The 22975-nt window shown below is 35.8% G+C and overlaps 2 protein-coding genes across 2 annotated transcripts in view; one reads left to right on the forward strand and one right to left on the reverse strand.

The window, feature by feature from the left end:
- LOC134653166 (unconventional myosin IC) overlaps window positions 1-21492 on the reverse strand; it is a 54750-nt gene extending 33258 nt beyond the window's left edge. The window contains exon 1 of the mRNA XM_063508515.1: window positions 21259-21492. Within this exon, the coding sequence (XP_063364585.1) occupies window positions 21259-21356 (98 nt within the window). The 5' untranslated portion in view covers window positions 21357-21492. The remainder of the gene's footprint in view (window positions 1-21258) is intronic.
- Window positions 13590-17676, forward strand: LOC134653155 (uncharacterized). Its single transcript, XM_063508491.1, has 5 exons — window positions 13590-14581; window positions 14670-14769; window positions 15975-16079; window positions 16654-16809; window positions 17593-17676. Exons 1-5 carry the CDS (start codon window positions 13809-13811, stop codon window positions 17644-17646), a joined length of 1188 nt encoding a protein of 395 aa, XP_063364561.1. The 5' UTR covers window positions 13590-13808; the 3' UTR covers window positions 17647-17676.
- Window positions 21493-22975: the final 1483 nt, after the last annotated feature.

Here is a 22975-nt window from a genome sequence, read left to right on the forward strand (position 1 = left end):
TGTCGCAAGTTTAGGTTGGGTTAGGTAAGCTGTATCACCATGTGACAGTCGATACATGTAATTAGGTCGTAGGTACAGAGTTGAACAAGTGAGCACGCACATTTTGATAAGTAGTCTTATCATTCCTTTGTGGTGAGCGTTCCGACTGAACACCTAGCGACCTTCACTAAGGAGGAGTTTTGGCCGAAGAGTGTCAACTGTCAAGTTCCGGCGGTTCCGCGGCCGGCTCCCTGACACTGCGGGGTTGCGAAATTGCAGCCATAATTGTGTGTTTTTAGTCTTAACATATATTTTTTAATAATATGTATGCTAGTTTTAAGGTATTTTTCTATGGGCCAATAGTTGCCTGAAAATAAAGTTTTCCATTTTTTTTATCCTGTCCCTACCGTATATCCAGTGATAATATCCAGTGTTGAAACAGAAAACTTGCATAGCATATCTTCTGGGCTATTGGCAAGATGCGAAGCCGAAGAAGGTGGGAGAAGTGGCGTCTGGTAATAGAGGTTTTGTTCAGATATTTGTGAACACCTTGGCCGCAGTATATCCGATGGCGACTGTACTTATTGCAGAGAGCTGCAGTGCCTTGACAATTAACGATACTCTTCTAACCGCATTTGTATTCACCAGTTCTGAACCGTAGACAAAGGTCTAAGGCCAACCTGTCCTAGCCTCAGATCTATCTAACACGGTTGCCGACTCTCCGTATTAGATCATATCATATCAGACGCCAAACACGTCTAAAGTGACGTATATAGTAAGAACGTGTTGGATGTTTACGTCCTTTTGATTCTGGAGTGAAACCGAGACGACTTAGGTCAGGCAATAATAGGCTTATTGTCTTCGGATTAAGGTCGACACGGGCATTAAGTGTATGTCGGTTTGATATACTCGTGTGAAGGTGAATGACGCTTATTTATTATAGTACACGGTTATTTTTACGATTAATTTTGCGTTATGCTAATAAGTAATAACCTCGATAATATATTACCTATATTAAATTAAGAAACTAGAAATGACTAAAAGTACCAATGAAATGTCCTTAAGTTACAATTTAATTCTGTTATTCTTCTGTTATTGCGATATGAGGTAATAACATACATTATATGATTATACATATAATTATGGTTCCAGCAGCCAGGAATCCAAATAAAGTCTGTGGTTTAATGTGGTTTTGATTTGGCATATCTTATATCCAATAACGATTTTTAAACGATTGCAGCGACATCTGCGGTTAACTTTGCGCGTTTATCCTCATATTGTTTTTATCTGTTAAAGTTTGGTGGAAATAATTAGGTGGAACAAAAGCAAAATTAGGTTACCTAAACTATACCTATCCTGTAGTTCATTAGAAATAAGGTAAACAATCTTGACGTGTCGTATTGATCTAAAAACACTTTTGAAAAATAAGTCAAGGCAAATATGTAACAATTACGAATCATATACGATTATTTACAGTCTTTTGCTTTCATAAGTAATAGTTACCTACTGATTTTCAAAAAAGCAAGATCGCGTAGTCTTTTTCTAATGCTAAAAAAACGAACTATAGGTATATCTTAAAACCCTTTTGCAGAAATCCAGTTGGCTAAAAGGTGAAGGTTCTTTATTATAGAGTTGAACATCTATACGTAGATACGACGAAACGAGAGTGCAACGGAACAGATGCTATCTGTATCTCTGAGAGCATCTCAGAGGTGAGTGAGTGACCTGGGCTTTGTACTCTTCAACAGATTTCTCAGTAAACTCTGCTACAGATTACTGACAAGATTTATTTATTATAGTTGGAATAATAAGTTTTCGTGAATAGGAAATGGAAGATAACTAATCTGGTTAGAAATTGTTTTAGGTGTTATCTCTGTGCGGCTGATAAATAAAAATATCGACTGGAGAAATTTGGCACAGGTTAAACCAGTCTACCGCAAATATAGAAAAATCTAAATTTCGTTATCAGCTTCTCTATTGCTCTTGTATATTACAATATTTATTACGATTGATAGGCAGATAACGATATTTTTTGATATTTGCGGTAGCACCTAGTACCTGAGGTGCTATCTCTGTGGATAGAAATTTTCAATAAAACTGTTTTATCCAGTCATTTTACGAGTCAATTAATGTTACCTATGGAGACAAGCAAATTTTGGATGCTACTAGGAAGGGACAGGAAACGCTGGAAGGATATGGAGGAGGCCTTCACCCATAAGGGATCCACATAAAACAAAATATACATATATAAACATTGAAATGTAAAATTTTTATGTAGAAATAAAAGGCTATATTATATTATATTATTTATGGAGACAAGCCGGTGGAGACGAATCATAACAACGGAAGAGAGAGATGCGGTACAGAAACAATTTATAAAATCTAGTTTTTAATTTCAACTAAAATTTTAAGTGTTTTAATGATCGATAAACACGAGTAGGTACGTTTAGGAGAAAGTAGCACCTATTAGCCGTGATTGTCTTAAATGATTTAAGTTTGCAATTTGTCATTTCTTGGTGGCGTCGTAAATAAAATAAACATCGCTTTTAATAGCTCCTAAAAGAAAGATAAAATCGTATTTTCCGCCATATGGAAGATGGAAGGAGCGGTTAACATGACTCATACCCGGAACAAACGTTGTAAATAAGTAAGGTCATTGTGGCTAATTCCGTCATAGGGACTATTCCGTCTACTAGCGGTTTTTCGAACCACGAACAAAATTGATAATTTCATCGCCAAAGCAGCGATTGCCTTTAGTTTCAGCAATCAAAAGCAGTGTTTTTTTCCTACGATTGAATCAAATAAATATATGCTCGTGGACGCAATAGCCCCTATGCTATGACGGAATTAGCCACATTTAAGGCTACTGCTACAAAAATAATGTATTCCGATTTAAAATGGTGCTATAGTAATACGCATAATAAAAAAAATCACCTTTGTATGAAAACCCGTCTCACCCTAAATACGAAGCACTACGGGGTGAGGTGGGTTTTCCTCTTTATCGTCAAAGTTATGAAATGGAACTACCAAAAATAAAATAAAAACTAAAATACAAACGTCCGGAACATTTATTATATACACCATTCAGTTTTCATATGTAAAAATAAAAAGTTATCGAGGTTTGAATTTCAGTTTTGACCCTACTCACCCCATTTTACGTTACCAAATTCAAACAACAATCCTACTGGACACTTAGGTTAAACTTTCTTGCAGTGAAATTCCGCGCACATCGCCGAAATAAATTTCGGTCATAAATCTCACATGACGATAAAACAAGTTACCATCACCGTATAAGGAAGGCCGTAAGAGGTTAACGCCACGCCAAAACTGAATCCGCGAACCTCGAAAATCGAAGTCCATGTGTCTCTATCACTCTAGTATTGCAAGATAGGGACGGAGATTGACGAACTTGGACTTGGACGGTCACTTAGCCAAAAGCAGGGAGTGGCCGGATTGAGGTGTACGTGCCTGCAATGCTGAACACCGGAGTTTGGCTACCACCTATACGGCTACCACATGTCCCACATAAACTGTGTAAACCTTTATGGGCCGATGTTTCATTTGTTTTGTTGTTTCTTCAAAAATTCACGAAGTGGTTCTTTATCGAGTTGAGTTTGTTTAATTCTTCAGTATGAGAAACAAAAGTGACTCGGCAAGAATAAACCATCAAGTAAAGCTTTTGTGCTTATTTGTATGTATAAGTTGAAATAGTAGTACCTTTTACGCAATAAGGGCGATTTGGTTTTCAATAAGCACGGAAGACCGGTGCCACCCAACCCAACACAGGCAAATATATTGCTTACCGGGAGACACCATCCCTCAAATTATATGTAGGTACTTACAGTTGTTTATGAATTAAAGAATTTTGTATTTGTATTTGGCTAAAACGGTTAACGAGAGTCAATAGAAACCCGATAGGCCCGAAGCCGATGTATTAATGAAAACTAGGGGAGGGGTAAAAATACAAAATGACAGCAACTTTAAATTTTTAAATAATATTGTTTATTTAATTTCAGGCTTGAAAGTTAATCAACCAAAATTAACATTAACACAAAAGCCTACCTGACGATGAGCATGACAATTGATTTATAAAAGGAATTGACATACGTTTAATGTCGGTACAGTCATGGTTTTGGATTCAATACACTTTGAATCTTATACCTATAACTTAAGGTCCAAGATTCTATACATTTAAGATTTGACCGACTTGACATATGGAGACGGGTGATCTCACAGTGTGACTCAAAACGGTAGGCGCCTATTAATAAGTAAGAAGTATGCAAAACAACGCATTCTTCCTTGTATTACGGAACATCAGCAATATCAACATTAAGTAAAGAGCGTACTCCCATCTTAAATGCCGGCAACGCACTTTCAACCTCCTGGTCTTGCGGGTGTCCATGGGCGGCGGTAATCGCTTACCATTAGGCGATCAGTCTACTAGTTTGCCTCCTATATCATAACAAAAATAATGATAATACTTTGACCTATTTCTAAACTTGAGTACCTAATAAGTAACTTTAATCCATCAATGGCTACATTACATAAACCCTTTGATGTTTATGTTCACAAAGGTCATAAAAGCACCATTTATATTTAATATTAGTATCAAGAAACTATGCAATGTACATATGTATGCAAAGTATCCGAAAATGACGTCGAGGATAGAGCGAAGTGGAAGCGAAAGACACGGAGAGCTGAGGGCCTACCGCGAACCACGTTCGACGTGTTGCCTCTCTGTCGCACTTGTAAATTCGTACGTAAGTGTGACAGGGAGGCAACACGTCGAACGTGGTTCGCGGTAGGCCCTCTGACCTCATCATATAGGTATAGCTTGGAAGAGAGAGATTTGTAAATTTGTATGAAGAAACTTAACCCTTCTCGAACTAGATACTAATAAAACTGCACATTTCTACCTGTCAACTCATCGTGACACAAACCTTTCAAAACGATGTAACTACTGCGAAAATCCGTCACACTTACGTCTTTATACTACTGCATTAAGCAAAAAGTAACCAAGTATTAACAACCAGCATAAGCTGACCTTAAGTTACTTGTGTCAAGTATGAAACCACCGTTCAGGAATGAATGGACGTGTTACAGGAGCGTCCATTGCTGTAAGATCTTTGAAAGAGTTTGGTGAATAGAGTAAGAAGGTTCAAAATATAGTGGTGGTGATATAGGTTGCCGGCGTGCCCTCGCGAGGCGCGGCCCGACCTAGCCCACATGGTTACGTAAGGGTTTCAGGTGCATTAGTGGATCATGAGGACGTTTTGAGGTTATGTCATCTGTGGAATGTTAGCTAGGGATGTACTCAATCGTAGAGATGTGCCTGTCTTATTTGTCTGGCGGACGGGACCACAACCCCATTATCAATGTGTATTTTTTACTGTGGAATTATGTTTAAAGATTTTTTTTATTTTATTTACCTTTTTTAATCAGTGGATGTCTATTTCTTGATAAAATCATTATTTTACTTGGGCGAAGGTGGGCACGAACGGTTGTTTCGTAATAAATTACACATTTAATATATTTGATGCATATATAACGTTGCCTAATTAAGTAACGAATATTATAAATACAGGATAAAACAGCCTATTAGCACTCCCATAGTAACTATAGCTGGCCAACCAAATCTTGACAGTAAAAAAAAAGCGGCCAAGTGCGAGTCGGACTCGCCCATGAAGGGTTCCGTATTTAGGCGATTTATGACGTATAAAAAAAAAACTACTTACTAGATCTCGTTCAAACCAATTTTCGGTGGAAGTTTACATGGTAATGTACATCATATATTTTTTTTAGTTTTATCATTCTCTTATTTTAGAAGTTACAGGGGGGGGGGACACACATTTTACCACTTTGGAAGTGTCTCTCGCGCAAACTATTCAGTTTAGAAAAAAATGATATTAGAAACCTCAATATCATTTTTGAAGACCTATCCATAGATACCCCACACGTATGGGTTTGATGAAAAAAAAATTTTTGAGTTTTAGTTCGAAGTATGGGGAACCCCAAAAATTTATTGTTTTTTTTCTATTTTTGTGTGAAAATCTTAATGCGGTTCACAGAATACATCTACTTACCAAGTTTCAACAGTATAGTTCTTATAGTTTCGGAGAAAAGTGGCTGTGACATACGGACGGACAGACAGACGGACAGATGGACAGACAGACAGACAGACATGACGAATCTATAAGGGTTCCGTTTTTGCCATTTGGCTACGGAACCCTAAAAAGGCGCGAAATTCAAATTTTCTATGGGACGATATCCCTTCGCGCCTAAATTTTTCAAATTTGCCGCCTTTTTCTACTGTCAAGATCTGGTTGACCAAGTATATAATGTAATTCAATTGGTTCTCCCATGTATGGGAAGTGATCCGTTGCACGCACAATCTCTTTCCCATGATTGTTGCACGGGACACAATATGACGTCTAGATATGTATGATTTATGCGGGTAACCACACAGGCACTCACTCGGGAAAAACTGATAAATTTCCAACGACAGTCTTGTAGTGCATAATCTAGATTCTAGATCAATAGTTTTTGACATTTTTGTTTTTCTCCTTCCTTTATGGCCGATTTTCTGTTACACGGTAATCTAACTACTAATTTAATGCATCCTGAACAGACCGAAAATTTACGCCATTTTATTGAAAAGTTTATACATACTTATGTCTACATTTAGTCTCCATGATTAGACCAGCTCTGCAGCTTGATGCAAAGGTTCCTATTGAAAAACTTATTCAAGTCGGTTGCCAAATTTCTACCATAACGAATTCTATACATTAAGTAAATAATAAAAGAAATATAGAAATCTATTTCTAGATGACGCCTACTGTTTGCCTAGAATAACCACGCGATAACATACTAATCGATACAACAACAGTGTCGTAAAGACTATAGCTACCTAATGACTTTTTCTAATGACCAACCATACGCGTCGTATACTCAATGTTAATATGTCTATTAAAATTACTTTGTTACATGCCTCACCTTCAACACCACAACTGGTATAAGTAGTCTGCTTTAGAAATAAAAATACAGTTGAAAAGTAAAAAAAATATATAAAATATATTTTTTTGTATTTTTGTATGAGATATTTATAAATTCAAATCTTTTGTACGTATATATATATAGAGCTTTTAGTAATGGTTATACATGTGATATTATGTGAAATCGGTTACATTACCGAAATGTCTTCTATTCTATCGGTTAAAAGTATAAACTTTCAGATACCTACAGATATTAAAATCCTTGGCCAACAAAAAAAAAATACATTCCAAGTTCATAAAACCCTCAAATAAGATTGTGAAAACTTCAGCTCCGAGATCGCTCCGTATTTCGCACTGTGTTATAAAACATGAATCTTATTTAATGGGAATAAAGCTCAAATTTCTACTTATAAAATCTTAAGAAACTGAGGTTGTAAGCTGTCTCGTATTATTTACGTAGCTGCGCCGCCAGCTGATTCATCCGTTTTACATAATACTAAGTCACAATTTACTCTTATTGTGTCATCATGGCGATGGTAATGTTTACTTTGTGAGTAACCTACTAGCATTGACATAGATATCTAGGGACTGGCTTTACGGGCAATAATAATGAGGCATGACAGGGGCCAGTACAGCGGTTTGAAACCGCTACAACGCGATTGGTTGATGAGTTCGCATCACGCGCGCGATTGGTTGACGAGGTCGCATTACGCGCGCTATTGGTCGCAACTAGTCGCGTTAGACTGCACGATTGGCTGGAATTCGTGGGTAGCACCGCTGAACTAGTTCGATGTTTAGTGCCCCATTAGCCCGTCCTTAGATATTATACGTCAATGCCTACGAGCTGTCAATTCCCGTAATGGCCTTATAAACAATGTACATTATATATTTTTAATTTCGGCTAAATAATTGACTTAAACGTGGTCTATCAATTAATAAAATTACGTGCTTATCGAAATATTTAAACACAATGGCGGTCGTTATCACAGAATAACTAATAGTACAACCGTCGTTATGCTTATCGCATTCAATAAAAATATTTACAACATGACCGGAGGTATAAATATGCATATTATAAAAAAAACCATGTTTCGATCCTCGTACAATGTAGGTCATATAAGTTCAAAGATGATTCAACATAGGTACCTATAAGGTGGCCAGTTATTAAACATTACATTAATTGACGATTTACCCTACTAGGTACCCATACGTATAAATAGGATAAAGCACGCTGCCTAGACAAAACTATAAAAATATTATTAAATTATTGAAGTTCCTTCTACGATTGTCTAAAGATGATTCATCATAGACATACAAAGGTCCCATTGATGGCCGTGTAGCAGGCCAGCAAATATGATACCGAAAGGAATAACATACTCATTGTGTAGGGTAGTTATAGGTACTCGTATCGTATGTAGTGCCACTTTATGGGACATGTAAGAAATATGTAGGAATCTAATCTCATAACCTTTAAATGTCTTTCACCTACATATTTATACTTACTTACTTACTCCCTACTGTTGCTGCTGACTGTACATAAATAAAACTATTGGCCTACGGCCCTACGTTATCGCAAGAAAACTCAAATAAGGGTATCTGACAATCCATACTAATATATAATATATAATAATATAGATATATATAATCTATATATATAAATGCACGTGTCCTGACTGATTGACTGACTGACTGACTGACTGACTGACTCATCAACGCAGAGCCGAAACTACAAATGCTAGAAAGTTGAAATTTGGACACTAGGTTGCATTTATAAAGTGTACAAGAGCTAAGAAGCGATTTTGTGAAATTCAACCCCTAAGGGGGTTAAAAAGGGGATGAAAGGTTGTATGGGGTTCAAGTTTTAGTTTAAGCTAGGAATTTGAAACTTTGTGAAAATGTATTATATTAAAAAACAAGAAAACTAATTTCAGCGTTTTCGAAAATTCATCCCCCAAGGTGGTGAAAAAGGGGTTGAAAGTTTGTATGGAGATCAAATATTTTTGTGAGTGTGGGACTTGAAACTTTGTATATGGGTATATTATTATAAGACAGGAAAAGTAATTTCAGCGTGTTTGAAAATTCATCCTCTAACAGGGTTAAAAAGGGGTTGAAAGTTTGAATCCATTACAAATGCGTTGAAACTTCTTAGAAAGGCATAATAGCCGATTACAAAACAAAGTAATTGCGACGTTTTAGGAAATTCAACCCCTAAGGGGGTAAAAAGTGGATGAAACTTTGTCTTGGGGTGCAAATTTTATTTTAAGCTAGGACCTTGAAACTTTGCAAAAAGGTATTAAATTAAAAAACAAGAAAACTAATTTCAGCGTTTTTAAAAATTCATCCCCCGAGGTGGTGAAAAAGGGGTTGAAAGTTTGTACGGAGATCAAATATTATTGAGGGTGCGGGACTTGAGTCTTTGTATAAAGCCATATTATTAGAACTCAAGAAAAGTAATTTCAGCGTTTTTAAAAATTCATCCCTTAAAAGGGTTAAAAAGGGGATGAAAGGTTGTATGGGGTTCAAGATTTATTTTAAGCTAGGAATTTGAAACTTTGTGAAAATATATTATATAAAAAAATAAGAAAACTAATTTCAGCGTTTTCGAAAATTCATCCCCCAAGGTGGTGAAAAAGGGGTTGAATGTTTGTATGGAGATCAAATATTTTTGTGAGTGTGGGACTTGAAACTTTGCATATGGGTATATTATTATAAGACAGGAAAAGTAATTTCAGCGTTTTTGAAACTTCATCCCCTAACAGGGTTAAAAAGGGGTTGAAAGTTTGAATCCATTACAAATGCTTTGAAACTTCTTAGAAAGGCATAATAGCCGATTACAAAATAAAGTAATTGCAACGTTTTAGGAAATTCTTACCCCCTTAGGTCAACGACCGCATCTCGAAAATTCGCAAAAAACACAATCGTCTTACCTCGCTCAAACCTGAACCCGATTCCAAGTTCCCACACAATGCATCACTGCACTACACTTTTTAATTTGCCGAAAACGTGGGTAAACAGATCGATCGCTTATCACTATCACTTTCGACGTTGGCTGGAAATATTTTCCCAGCCCTTTTTATAAAAAAATAAATAAAACAAAAACACACTAGAGTTTATAATTAACGATTCCAAATTCGAAATATATTTCGTTAACGGCCAGTTAGTTTGAATGCCGCGCGCGTGACATGGTCTCGTTGCGAGAGTGGGTAAAGGACTGGCGTCATCATACCAGACGGTCGGTCAAAGAGCTTTCTGTGTCATCCTTTTGTTGCGCATTTTCCATCTACCGCGAAATGAAACACTGTGTTAGCTTAGCGCCATGTATGGAAAACGACGCTTCTCTTGGATACACTGTTACTGAAAGCCGCGTACAAAGTGTACATGTATTGTAATTGTTTGGAAAATGGTAACTTCTTACAATAAATAAATGCAATTGTTTTATCTGTAGGGGGAGTTTGGGATACTTGCCCAGGCCCAGGTCGGAGGGTTGAACCATTTTAAAAGAAAAGTGCCATAACAAAATAGTTTAATTTTATGTTTATATTCAGCATGCATGCTTCACGTCACGTCCGATTAGAATTAGATACCACCTAATATTGGAGTGCTGATAACATACATATAGTGTGTCAAAGGTCTGTTTGATTTCAAACATAGACAGAGAGAATCATACTATCTTTGTCTTACACTAGTACTAGTACCCAAAAGAAAAGGATGAGTATAATTTTTTTTGTTCCTATTTACTGACAAGATTTGGTTGACCCAGTATATTTAGAATTTGGTACTTTTTTTTAAGTCTCGCATCTGGGCAAGTCTCCCGGACTCCCTTTAATAATTACTAATGTTTATATTACAACATTCATTCTATATCTTATTCGGCGGCACCTGGAAAAGGACGTAGCTAGTATCTGGCAAAATGTAGATTTGTGAATATTATGATATTAAAAGAAATTGTTAGTCTTTTTTTTATTTATCAAACATCTACTTTTAAGTTACTACTTATAGTAAGTAAATTTGACTAACACCAACGGGAAGGACCATACAAAAGAAAAAAAAAAAGTGGAGCGGACTATGATTTTTGTACATTATCTCATCTAATGATGTTTTTATTGAATAAAAAAATAATCACTTAAAGCAAATTAAAAGAAATAAAACTAATAATAAAGTTGAAATGCAATCTTTATATATTTTGCCAAGGCCGAAGTAACGTCATTAAATCCACAATTGCGAGAATCTGCAAACAGAATGTTTTGAAACCGAGATTACTTTACACATATCTTAATTCATGCACATACATTAGTTTAGTGCACGTTCAAGTGAATTAGTATTTTATTAGGAAATTGTATACAATGGGTATTGTATCGAATGCGTAATGAAGGTACCTAATTCTTTTGATTACTGTTTTATTGTGAATGTTGAAATGTAGGTAAGTAATTTTACAAAATAAATATGGTGTAACATGATTTGCTTTAAAAATATAATTTAAAGGCTTTGTTTGATTTAGTTTTAATTTAATTTGGTTTATAGTTAATTTTAATGTAGGTAATTTTTTTTTCGTATGGCTTTTTGTGTTACTCTACTTCAGAGATTTACAGTTTTTTAGTAGGTACTGTACCGCTTCTATGGTTAAGGTGGTCAGAGGGCCTACCGCGAACCACGTTCAACGTGTTGCCTCCCTGTCACACTTACGTGCGAATTTACAAGAGCGACAGAGAGGCAATACGTCGAACGTGGTTCGCGGTAGGCCCTCAGATCTTCAACTTGCCCATGGTACCTATACCTATTCGGTTAGAGGACAGTCAAATACTGTGTGGTGTACTGGTGTACGGTCTGCTCGGCTGCTCCGTAATCCTTAATGTAATAATTGAATAACAAATTGAGAATAAGTACTTATTAAAAACAATTTTTTAATAGTTTGTGATTCTGGCTTTGTCTGTTTTATGCATCGGCTTTATAATACTCATATAAATTTCTTTAAATATACCTACATAATCCGTTATGACGTACCTAACTATACTTAGTCATAAATCGATTTCGGTCATGCAAATCTTGTTGATCGTAAAATTATATGCAAATTAACATCTGTTCCTATTCGTTAAGTTATACGTTTTCAATGTTACCATTTATCAATAATATAAATGTTTTCTATAAATTTAGGTTATGGGCCATAAAATAGATCGTTTAAGTTAAAAAGGGTTTTGTTTCTTTACTCATCAATACTCTCAATAGTTTTTGCATTTTATTAATCTATTTATGTATCCTGTATACTGAACCTACTTTCTGCCAAATCACAATCTTAACGATCATATAAATGTTGTAACATAGTTTTATAAGATAACAAATGTTTGATAAGAGATTAAGAAGAAACAATTTTGTGTTGCGAAGGTAATCAATGTATTTTATTGTTATCGTAATATATACGAGCCAAAAGATTATATTACTTTTAATATGTTCTTTTTAATCCTGATCTAAATTTTTAACTGAGGGTATTTAGAATTAATCCATGGAGGCTATTAATTAATGTAACTGTAAAAACTGTAGGTACTAGAGCATTTTTTGCACTTTTTTGTTACTAGATTTCCTTACACATTTGGTAACAAAAAAGGAATGTTTCATACAAACTTTCTGGGACATTTTGGGAAATATGGTGGAAATTGTTCAGCTTCATGTACTTTACCAGCATCGAAATGGACAAACTTTTTGAGAAATGCTCACTAACAACAAAAAAAGTTACTACTACGTGTTTAGGTACAGTCAGATTTAAAAATAACGTAACAGGCTACGTGTCAAAAGTACCTATCTCTACCATTCTGTAATAGTTAGCTTAACTAAAAGAAGAGTCCAAGTATGTAGAACAAATAGACAGTGACAGGTACTTTATCTTTTGCCTCAAATCATCACAATTCAAGCACACCATAACAGTATTTTTGCCAGCACAATGTTGAGTGCTTGTGGGTCAAGTAGCATAGGTATAATATAAGGTGTGGGCGCGTGAACTTTACCAGCGAGCAAAGTAGTTTGCAAAACATTGTTTTGTCTACCGATATATTGTACCTACCTATATCTACACAGTTAACGATCACACTGACGTAAGCCGCAGACGGACAGACAGACAGACGGACTTGTCGAAGCTATAAGGGTTCCTTATTGACTTCAGAACCCTTAAAAATACTGTTTTATACGTGGATGTCTTAAAACCTTGAAACGGCATAATCACGTATTATTTAATCCTCCATGTAAGTTGCGAACTGAAACACCAGGCAATTTTGCATTTCATTAAAATGCAAAATTACAGGAAAACAATATGTGCAATTATGGTTTACTGTACAGTTAAGGAGCACTTTCACTTGTAATCACTAATCAGGAAATGTATTTTCTAAAAAATATCTTAGTAATAGGTGTGTATGTACATGATCATGACCATATGTCACCATCATGACTTACTATTTATTATTATTGGGAGCCTAAAATGTCCCACTGCTGGGCAAATGCCTCTGACTTAAATAGGTACATGAGTGAAATTTCTAATTCATTGCATGATAAAAAAAGCGTATTTTTGCTGCGTAAGGCAAAGGGGTGGCGGCCAGTCGAGGAAATTTCACTCTACTACTTACCTACCATTCATATTTCCTCTACAAATGCTTCCTCTTAAGTTGAGTCTCGATAATTTTCTACGGCATTGTAAAATGAAAGGGTTGCTGTTAAATTATTAAGTAGCTGTCATAAAAATATAAAAGCGCAGAACACCATTAAAACATTGCATTTACAGAAAAGCTTGCATAAAGAATTTCCACAAACACAAAACGTCATCATTTTAAAAATCATCCTGTTTTCTTTGGAAAAATGTTGAATTTAAACTACGACGAAATGTTTAAGATATCCATACTGGCTTTGAAGATAAATCGCTCGTACCCCACGATCCTTAAAGACAAGTTGTGGTTGTTCAGCGTGATTCCCATGTACGGTTTATTTTGTTTCGTCTTCTGTTTGATCAGTAACAGTATGATATTCCACGATTTAAAAAACGACAATTTCACCGCCGCCTGCACGAGCGGCATATTCGCAGTCCTTTTCATATGCGTGTCCTTCAAATACTCAGTTTTGTTAACGAAAACAGAAGATATAACATTTGCTATAAATAAAGTAAAAGGCGACTACGCGTCCGCTAAGCGTTTATGTTCTGAAGAACAAGCTATTACTTCTGAGTACGCTAACAGAGCTAGCTGGGTAACGAAGGTATGGCTTCTCACATCCTTCTCTGTCTTCTCCGTATTTCCGACGCAAGTTCTTGTGCTATCCATCTACTACTACGCGATTGGAGACTTTCAATTCGTCCACATGTACCAGATGACGTATCCAGAAGCTTTAGAGACGAACAAGAATGAGACGTATACGTATCTGTTCTTATTGTTCATGCAGATTTATTATGGGCTATATGTGTTGCTTATGTACGTGGGGTTCACGCCTTTGGGGCTGATTTTCATGTTGCATGCGTGTGGGAGGATAGAGATTGTGAAGTATAGGATTAGTAAACTGTTTGAAGGGGAGCATTATGATCCGCGTGAGATACAACAGCGATTGAAGAATATTTTGATGCCTTTGCAAGATGTATTGGAGTTAGTACATCTTAATACACAGATATGCTAAAAGCTTGAATTACATCCACCTTAAGTAAATGTTGTGATTAATGATTTATTTATTTAGTTTTGTAGATCTTTTAAAGGAGACATTCCGAGTAGTTTACGAGGTATACATGAAAGCTACCACTATTGTCATCCCAATTGCATTATACGAAATCCTTGAGGTAAGTATGCAAATTCGTTATTAATTGTCAGTACCTATAAATCCTAAATTAATAACCATTTTTTCTGTATAATCTTGTTCTTTAAACAAGAAATATGTTTGTTATATCAACCAACAGATATTCTGTTATAGAATTAAATATTAAATACCTTTTTTTGACGATTGACTGACTTGGCTGACTCTCTGCTTGCATTTTCCGATAAGGCTGACTTTTTGGTTGACTTCTCAACTGAGCACTTTGACTCTTCGCCAGGGTTGCTCGTACTGCTTGCAAGGAAGACTTGCAAATCATACAGTCCCAGCAAAACGTTACTACACTTGTAGACAACATCTTAATTTGTGGCAAGAAACACAAATTGTAAGAATAATTTTGAGGTTTTCACGATATACAGTCTATTTCATTAAAAAATTGTAAGATATCTATTGTCCTATAATAAGTTAATGTTAGCAGATTTTTTTGAGAACTTCTTGCGTTTAATATGTTTATACTTGAATAGGTATATCCTTTGGAACTGCCATTTATGGACTAGTTGAATTGTGTTATTCCATTTAAGTATTTTCATAGCAAGCATTCTATTTGTAAATACCGGGAAATAGATCGATACAACATCCGTGCGTGCGTAAAATATGCTATTTTTTAGGGTGTCGTAGCCAAAGTGGCAGTCACATTCTTTGGATTTCATAAGTAATAGTTACTAATGTTTTTAAACGTTTTTCAGTAATAATACACGTCAAGATTGTTTACTATTTTTCTAAAAAATCTAGGTATAGGTAGTTCCGGTGCATAGAATGATGAATTCCGTAATGAAAAATGAATTCCGTGATGAATGAATTTCCGTGATGAATTTCATAATGTATCTCTCAGTTACTTAAAGGTTAGCTGGAAGAGATCCCTTAACGGGATAAGTTCGCCTTTGTACACATTTACTGGATGATCTCTGTGTTATGTACTTGTTTTGTGCAATAAAGTGTTTACTACTACTACTACTACTAAAACTATTCCTACGACGATATAGGGAAGGATCCCAGGGACTCAAACTAGGGGCGATTTAAGCGTTAAGTACTCTCGCATTTATAATATTAGTATAGGGATAATTATACCTATAATTTCATACAAGTGCGAGAAATTCAGACAAATTTAAATAAAAATAGTTTGTCTTATTATCACTTGGGCATTTTTATAGAAGCCTATATATTATGTTACAGGCATTGAAAGAAGCGCGGCTCAGTATAGAGTTCATGACGTTCATTGTTGCTGGGGTCGTGCTTTGCTTTGCGCCGTGCTATTATAGCGATCTACTCATGGAAAAGGTAGGTGATATGTGGTAATAGACGGGTGATTATGTTACTACTAAGTTTATTTGTTTTCTTATACTACCTATATCAGAATGCATGGGGGACATACTCTTGAGCCCGATTCTAATTTAACGAATTGTTACGGGTTTGAACTGATTTTGATACGACTTTGACAATCGTCTTGCTTGCTGATTGGCGCGCATCGGTCGTGTCAAATTAAGATCTAAACCGTAACTAGATGTTAAATCTGAGTCGAGCTCTGTGTGGGGCACGGGACGCCTATCCGAAAACGTGCAGAAAATATCACACACATTTATTATTAACAATAAACATTTTATTAATTTTAAAATTAACGTTTCTACGCTTCATCTGCAATCCGGTTGCCACTTGGTAGAAGTAGTAGGTATGGACATATCAGGACCTGGATTCTGACATTTCTGACCGGAAAAATGTTCATTCTACCGGTATCTAAAGGCATCTCAGAAAAAAGAGAAGACAATAAGAAATTGTCCCATCACATATATGCTATATGTTGTCTATGATTTATTTTTAAAGGTAGATTTTTTATTTTATTTCTATGGATTTATAGGGTTTAAGCCTCCGAATGTGCGTGTACGCAAGTGGATGGGAAGCGTACCCGGACTCAGCAATGCGCCGGACTCTGTGCATCATCATGTGTCGATTGGAGAGAGACGTGGCCATCCGGACGCTGTTCCGAACTGTTAACCTGGACGCTTTTTCTGAGGTTAGTGTACTACCTAGACCAGCCGGCAATAACCTTGTTTTATAAGGGCCACAAAGACTGCTTGCCTTAAAGCTGTTGCCTCGTAGAGTCTGTGCGGAAAGAAAAGAGTCGTGGAATGTATAGGCCCAATACATTTCACGACTCTTCTCTTTCCGCGCAGACTCTAGCCTCGGGCCGAAAGATGAGTTTGGCAAAGGTGACGTTCGGATTGCAAGGTTATATAATTTATGTATGTTGTTGGTATATTACAAAAATCCAAGTCTACCTTCCATTCATTCATTCATTGTATAAATGCATTCACTCACTCAATCTGTCATTCGTTCAATATGATTACTCTTGCTTCACTTGAATACAGAACGTTGAACAGTCAACACGTATTTTTACTTTGCCGACCCTACCTATACCTATATATGTATACCAGAATTACCTATAAGAGTCTGGCCCGCATTAGATCATAGTATATATACTTTTCATGGTCTGACTGGAGAGAGATGTAGCCATCAGAATATCAGAGCGCCTACCGCGAACCACGTTCGACGTGTTGCCTCTCTGTCGCACTTGTAAATTCGTACGTAAGTGTGACAGGGAGGTAACACGTCGAACGTGGTTCGCGGTAGGCCCTCTGGTTCTTTTTACATTGGACGTTTAACGAAAGATTAAAAATAGCTTTTTAGAAATTAAATATTTAAATTGTAGTACGTAAAATGCCCTGAGAGGGTTGATAAATATGTGTCCAATACCACAGAACGTTAATCTCTTCTGTTCTGTTCTATATCTTTCCAGCTATGTCACCAGTCTTACGCCCTCTTCAATGTGATAAATGCCGCTTGGACTTAGTTCAGCTGAAATAAATTTTATTTACTCTCAGTACACTACCTACCTACCTATCAGTCACGGACGCCCACTGCTGGAAATAGGCCTCTCCAGACCGCCACCGTTGGAGCAATCCCTAGTCCCTAGCACACTGCAGCCATCGGTTCCCAGCGAGGCGTACAAGATCATCCGTCCATCTAGTTTATGGTCATCCGACACCGCGTAACCGGATGGGTAACCATCCGTGGCCGCAACTTTAGGACTTTTCCGATATATTGACTTGGACTTGTTTCGAGTACTTGCTTTAGCAGAGTACTATTTGTGTACCTAAATATTTTATTAATTATACATCACCTACGATTATACAGTAAATAAACAAAATTTAAAAAACAGAATTGTTTATTCGTACCTATGCCATAAAAGTGTTTTCACACTGTCCGATCCGATGTCGGATGTAGGATGATCCGTAAAGAAAAGCAGCTGTGCTGGGGAAAAGTAGCTGCGGCGACTAGAGGCAGGCGTGTCTCACTCTGCGATTTCGTCGCTTTGCTACAGGTAGCTAAAAGTACATCCATTCGGCCCCAATTTTGGGGAAAGCCATAAGCCGCGCGTGGTGCTGTCGCCACCTAGCTGCCATATCTGTGCTGATCGTAACAGACGCGTTTTGTTAGAGAGTGAGTCTTCTGTTCTTAGTACTATTATTTATTCTGTGCTAGAGGTTTATGGAACCACAGAATAAATAATACTTGCTAGGTACAGAATATTCACTCTAACAAAACGCGTCTATTACGACAGATATGACCGCTAGGTGGCGCAAGCGCGAGCAGTCATCCGTTCTTTAGCGGTACGCGGCAACTACTACAATGGCTAGACACCAAAATTGGTCCACATGCACTTGTAGGTACTTGTAGCGACGCGAGGAAATCGCTGAGTGAGCCTGATATAACTTTTAATGTAGCTCTACAAATAGTATTTAGGCAGATATTTCTGCCTTTATAATTACGTATTTGTAAAGATAAAGATAAAGATAAAGATATATTTATTTGCAAAAATGTAGTGATAGACATAGGTGGACAATAATTTTGGAGGCGTACATTTCACTTGAAGAAGCATGCAAATTTTTCTTACTAGCTAGGTACTAAAACTAAATATATACAAATTGAAGCTAAGTTTAGTTATACAATAATAACATCATCAAAATACACACACATATCATTTCATTTCTACCTTTGTAGCTGTATAGTTGTATACGTATCGTATAACTTACACTTGGGCAAGCGAGAAATACGTGCTAACGAGCTTCCGCTCACCGAAAGATGAGTGGAATGCGAAAATTAATCAAAAATAACAAATTTCTTCGTAAGTATAGAAATAAATATGGAAGTATTTTATATGCTCCTTATGTATGAGTATAGCCTATATTTAATTACCGTAAAATGGGCCTATTCGGTACAATTTTTGGAGTAAAACCTCTATAACTCCATATTTTATTTCAATAATATATTTTTTTATATTTTTAATGGATAAAACGCATCTTTCTCCTTTATTGTATGTACTACACATGTTTGAATTGTTAACACAGAACGAGTAATGATTTTTTAAAGAGGTGTTCCCAAATATTTCCTGGTTGGGGCTATATGGAAATCGATGGGTCTCTCACTGGTTTTTACTGAATTATTAAGCTTGTGTTGTTTTAAACGTCACTGTGCCTATTTGATACGCTTTAGAATCGACAGGAAGGAGGAAAAACAGGGTAACTACAATTTTCTAATAAATTTCGGGACAAAAAAATTCACAAAGTTATGCACACTAAACAAGATTTCCGAAAATCTATTTTTTGCTGTAAAATACCTTTTATTTAACTATATTCACATGTATATGTACCCAAAATGTGCGCCTTTAAAATTACATAAAACTGACGTTTTTGACAGCAGTAAATCAAATTAAAACAAAAGAAAAAAGGAGATAATCTGAATATATACTTTAGTCAAATCAAGATGGAATATTTTTCTTTTCCTGACTCTAAATCTTTATGAAAAAGTTACCAAAGTGTATCTGGTAAATCTACATGGTTCTTAAATAATAATAGGCATGAATAGCAGTATCGATAGCAGTCCTATCGTTCGCAAATTAACTTTTTGTTACAGTCCACAAAAAACATATGAAACGTAACTAATGCCTCTTAAGTACATGACATGTAGGGTAGATTTTTGTCCTAGGGCATCTATGATATAGTATATCTTTATTTTGTAGCATTATCCCGTTAAAATAAAGCATGGACAACCTTCCTTCATAGAAATGTTTACAAGGTAGGTATTTGGTACTTGAAACTAATTAGCCCCAAAAATCGTCTTAAAAAGCCCCACTTCATAAAATCGACAAAATTGAATGCAAAATAAAGGCCTACAATTATGCCATATAGCTTAAAATAATCGCAAGAATGTGTACTATTAGGTAGGTACATTTAAAGAAGCTTTAACCTACCAAGAACCAAAATCTGAATAGAAGTAGGACGACGTTATAACGCACTGATTTTCCAACAATATACACAAATAGTTATTTTCGATACAAGTGCGAAAAAGAGGAAATTCGAAACGAGTGGCGATAAATTAAAACACGACCGAAGGGAGTGTTTTAAATCGACACTAGTTGCGAATTACTTATTCGCACGTGTATCGAACAACGTTTTACAGTACATATGGCCCTTTAAAGTTTGACATTCGCACGAAAAGTGCTATTTTACGCACTAGTGCGGAAAAGTAGCCCCATATGTACTGTAAAATTATTTTCAGCTCGTGTGTGAATTCCTCGGCGTCATTGTGGCCATTAACCAACACTACATTACATTGACTATTGTCAGGCGAAGATCCACGTTTCTACCAGGGCCATGAAAGAAAATATATGGGTTCAAAACTTATTTTTTTTTTTCCAAATAGCCCGTGGTTCTCAATTAGCCCCATTTTACGGTATATAATACCTATATCATTGGTATATAGTGATCGATAATTACATTATAAGTAGGTAAAGAATACTCAAGAGATAACAGTTCACGCAAGTGTAATATTACAATAAATGAAATGTCGGCAATCATAGATAATACTGATAAATTAATGATTTGGATAAAAGGCTCAAGGCTTTAGATATGGTAGAAACTATTTGTTGATTTATACGCTTATTTCTCTAATCATTTATGTACTGCACTACCAAATACATATCATGTATCCTATAGCAATTGGAAAATAATTACAAACATTTATCGTATCATTTACAAGTGTTTTATTTGAGATGATTTGAGATAAAGTACCTATCTTAGGCTGTCCCGTCGAAATTATATATAGGTTAAGGTTTTAATATTTGGGTAATCTATTCTGACTGAGCTGTAAGTTCAGTAGAGCATGGAACGATATCTTAAATGTCATCGGTGATATAATTAATATAAACTTGGTCAACCAGATCTTGTTAGTAGAAAAGGGCGGCAAATTTGAAAAATGTAGGCGCGAAGGGATATCGTCTCAGAAAATTTGAATTTCGCGCCTTTTTCTACTGACAAGATTTGGTTGACCATCTATACCTACCTACTAATATTATATACTGATAAGTATGTATTTTATAAGGATCGTGTTTATTTAAACTTACCCTTTACCGGGAACAAGAAGCGAAGAGCCCGCATTGTCAACTGCTTGAACTGTTGATTCAGCATTTTCCGTCACATTCACTGAGTCCTGTTGCGTCATTTTGCCAAAATCACTGGGTATCTAAACCAAATACGCGAAATTAAAAAAAATAAACCGCTTGAAAAAGCAGTTTATTTTTTTCAAAAGTTAGGCGCACTAAAAGCTCTTGATTCCGTTTGACACTTGTTTTAAAAAAAATGTATTACCGACGTGGCGGTGCCAAGGAGTTGCAGCAAGCCTAGTGGACGAGCGAACGACGTTATCAGATATAGAGAAATAATCCTTTATTTTATCAATATGTTATCGTTAATTGCTCGATTGACGCCAATAATTTGAATTCCTCTCGATGACTGATTGTTGAGTTAAGCGGATATCAAGGCTGTTCGGCAAAGCACCTAAGTTATTTTATGTACGAGTAGAATGGTTTTTGCTTTCTTGGCTTTCAAGACGTTTTGATACATACATTGCTGCTTTTGATCGATTATTTGAATTCTTTGAACTAACTTAGCCGGCAATGTATCCAAAATCGTGCAATTTGTTGCCAGGTGAGTGAGAGAGGCATTTAAAAGTGATTAAACCTGCTGTTTAATGCCTTCGGTAAATAAGGTACACACATTACTTACAGTTGTCAGGGCAACTACTACAACGTACGTGCTTCGTAATCAACTGTTTTGTTTTTACTACAACGTAGAGATGAGTAATTACAAATATAGTAAGTAATTGTTTCACATTGTCGATCCACGCTTTAATCTTACGTCGGCTGTTGACACAGGTGTCTGTTGAGTGTCTGACTAATATAGAGTTCGCTTGAAAAAAAAAAGCCTTACATTGTAAGTATATTTTATGTACTTAATAGTAGTTAAAATTATGCTCGTCTGAACTAACCTGGCAAACGGAGGCCTTTTTATCGACTATAAGTATTTTTAATTTTATTATTTTCTAATGAAGGCAAAGTTACAGAAAAACAAAAGCTTATTAATTTAACGACAACTTCAAGTATAAAATAAATATTTTTTTATCTTTTGATATTCATTGACCGAGCGAAGTGGAGGTCTCCGTTTCAACACTTTCCGCTTTGAAAAATGCTTTCGAATCAGTTTGTGGAAATATTTCAAAATGGCGGAGAAATAGAGATTCACGAGGTCTTATACCTCAAGCAGTCACTATACCTATGTATATAAAATTAAATATTTTTTAAACAGTTAACCGGCTGTTGTTTACCTCTGCTTATGTTGCAGTTTTATTTTGTATTGTTTTTTTTCTATTGAAGTGATTTATTGCACAAAGAGTATTTGCATTTTATTGTACCTACATGTATGTTAACCTATTCATTAACTCGGGTTATTCGGGGATTCCCGTAATATTTGTTAAGTGAGACACCCTGCGCCCTCTATAATAACTTTCAATCAACATGATGTCACTACTCTATGCTAGATGGCGTATGCTTTGCGGTATTCAAATGTGCTTAAAATTAAACCATAGATAAGTTTATGTTATGTAAAACTTCATGCAATGTACTTAATTGTTTATTATTATCAAATGACTTATTTAGCACATACATAAATAAGTACACCTTGTTTACTTTTGAGAACTGGTAAGAAAGTGGCATAGATTTATCTGTTACCTATTTATAGTATCCTATTGTTCTTAATATCTATTGTACAGTCGCCATCATATAC

This window comes from Cydia amplana, chromosome 12 (genome assembly GCF_948474715.1).
Source record: "Cydia amplana chromosome 12, ilCydAmpl1.1, whole genome shotgun sequence".
NCBI classification, from domain to species: domain Eukaryota; kingdom Metazoa; phylum Arthropoda; class Insecta; order Lepidoptera; family Tortricidae; genus Cydia; species Cydia amplana.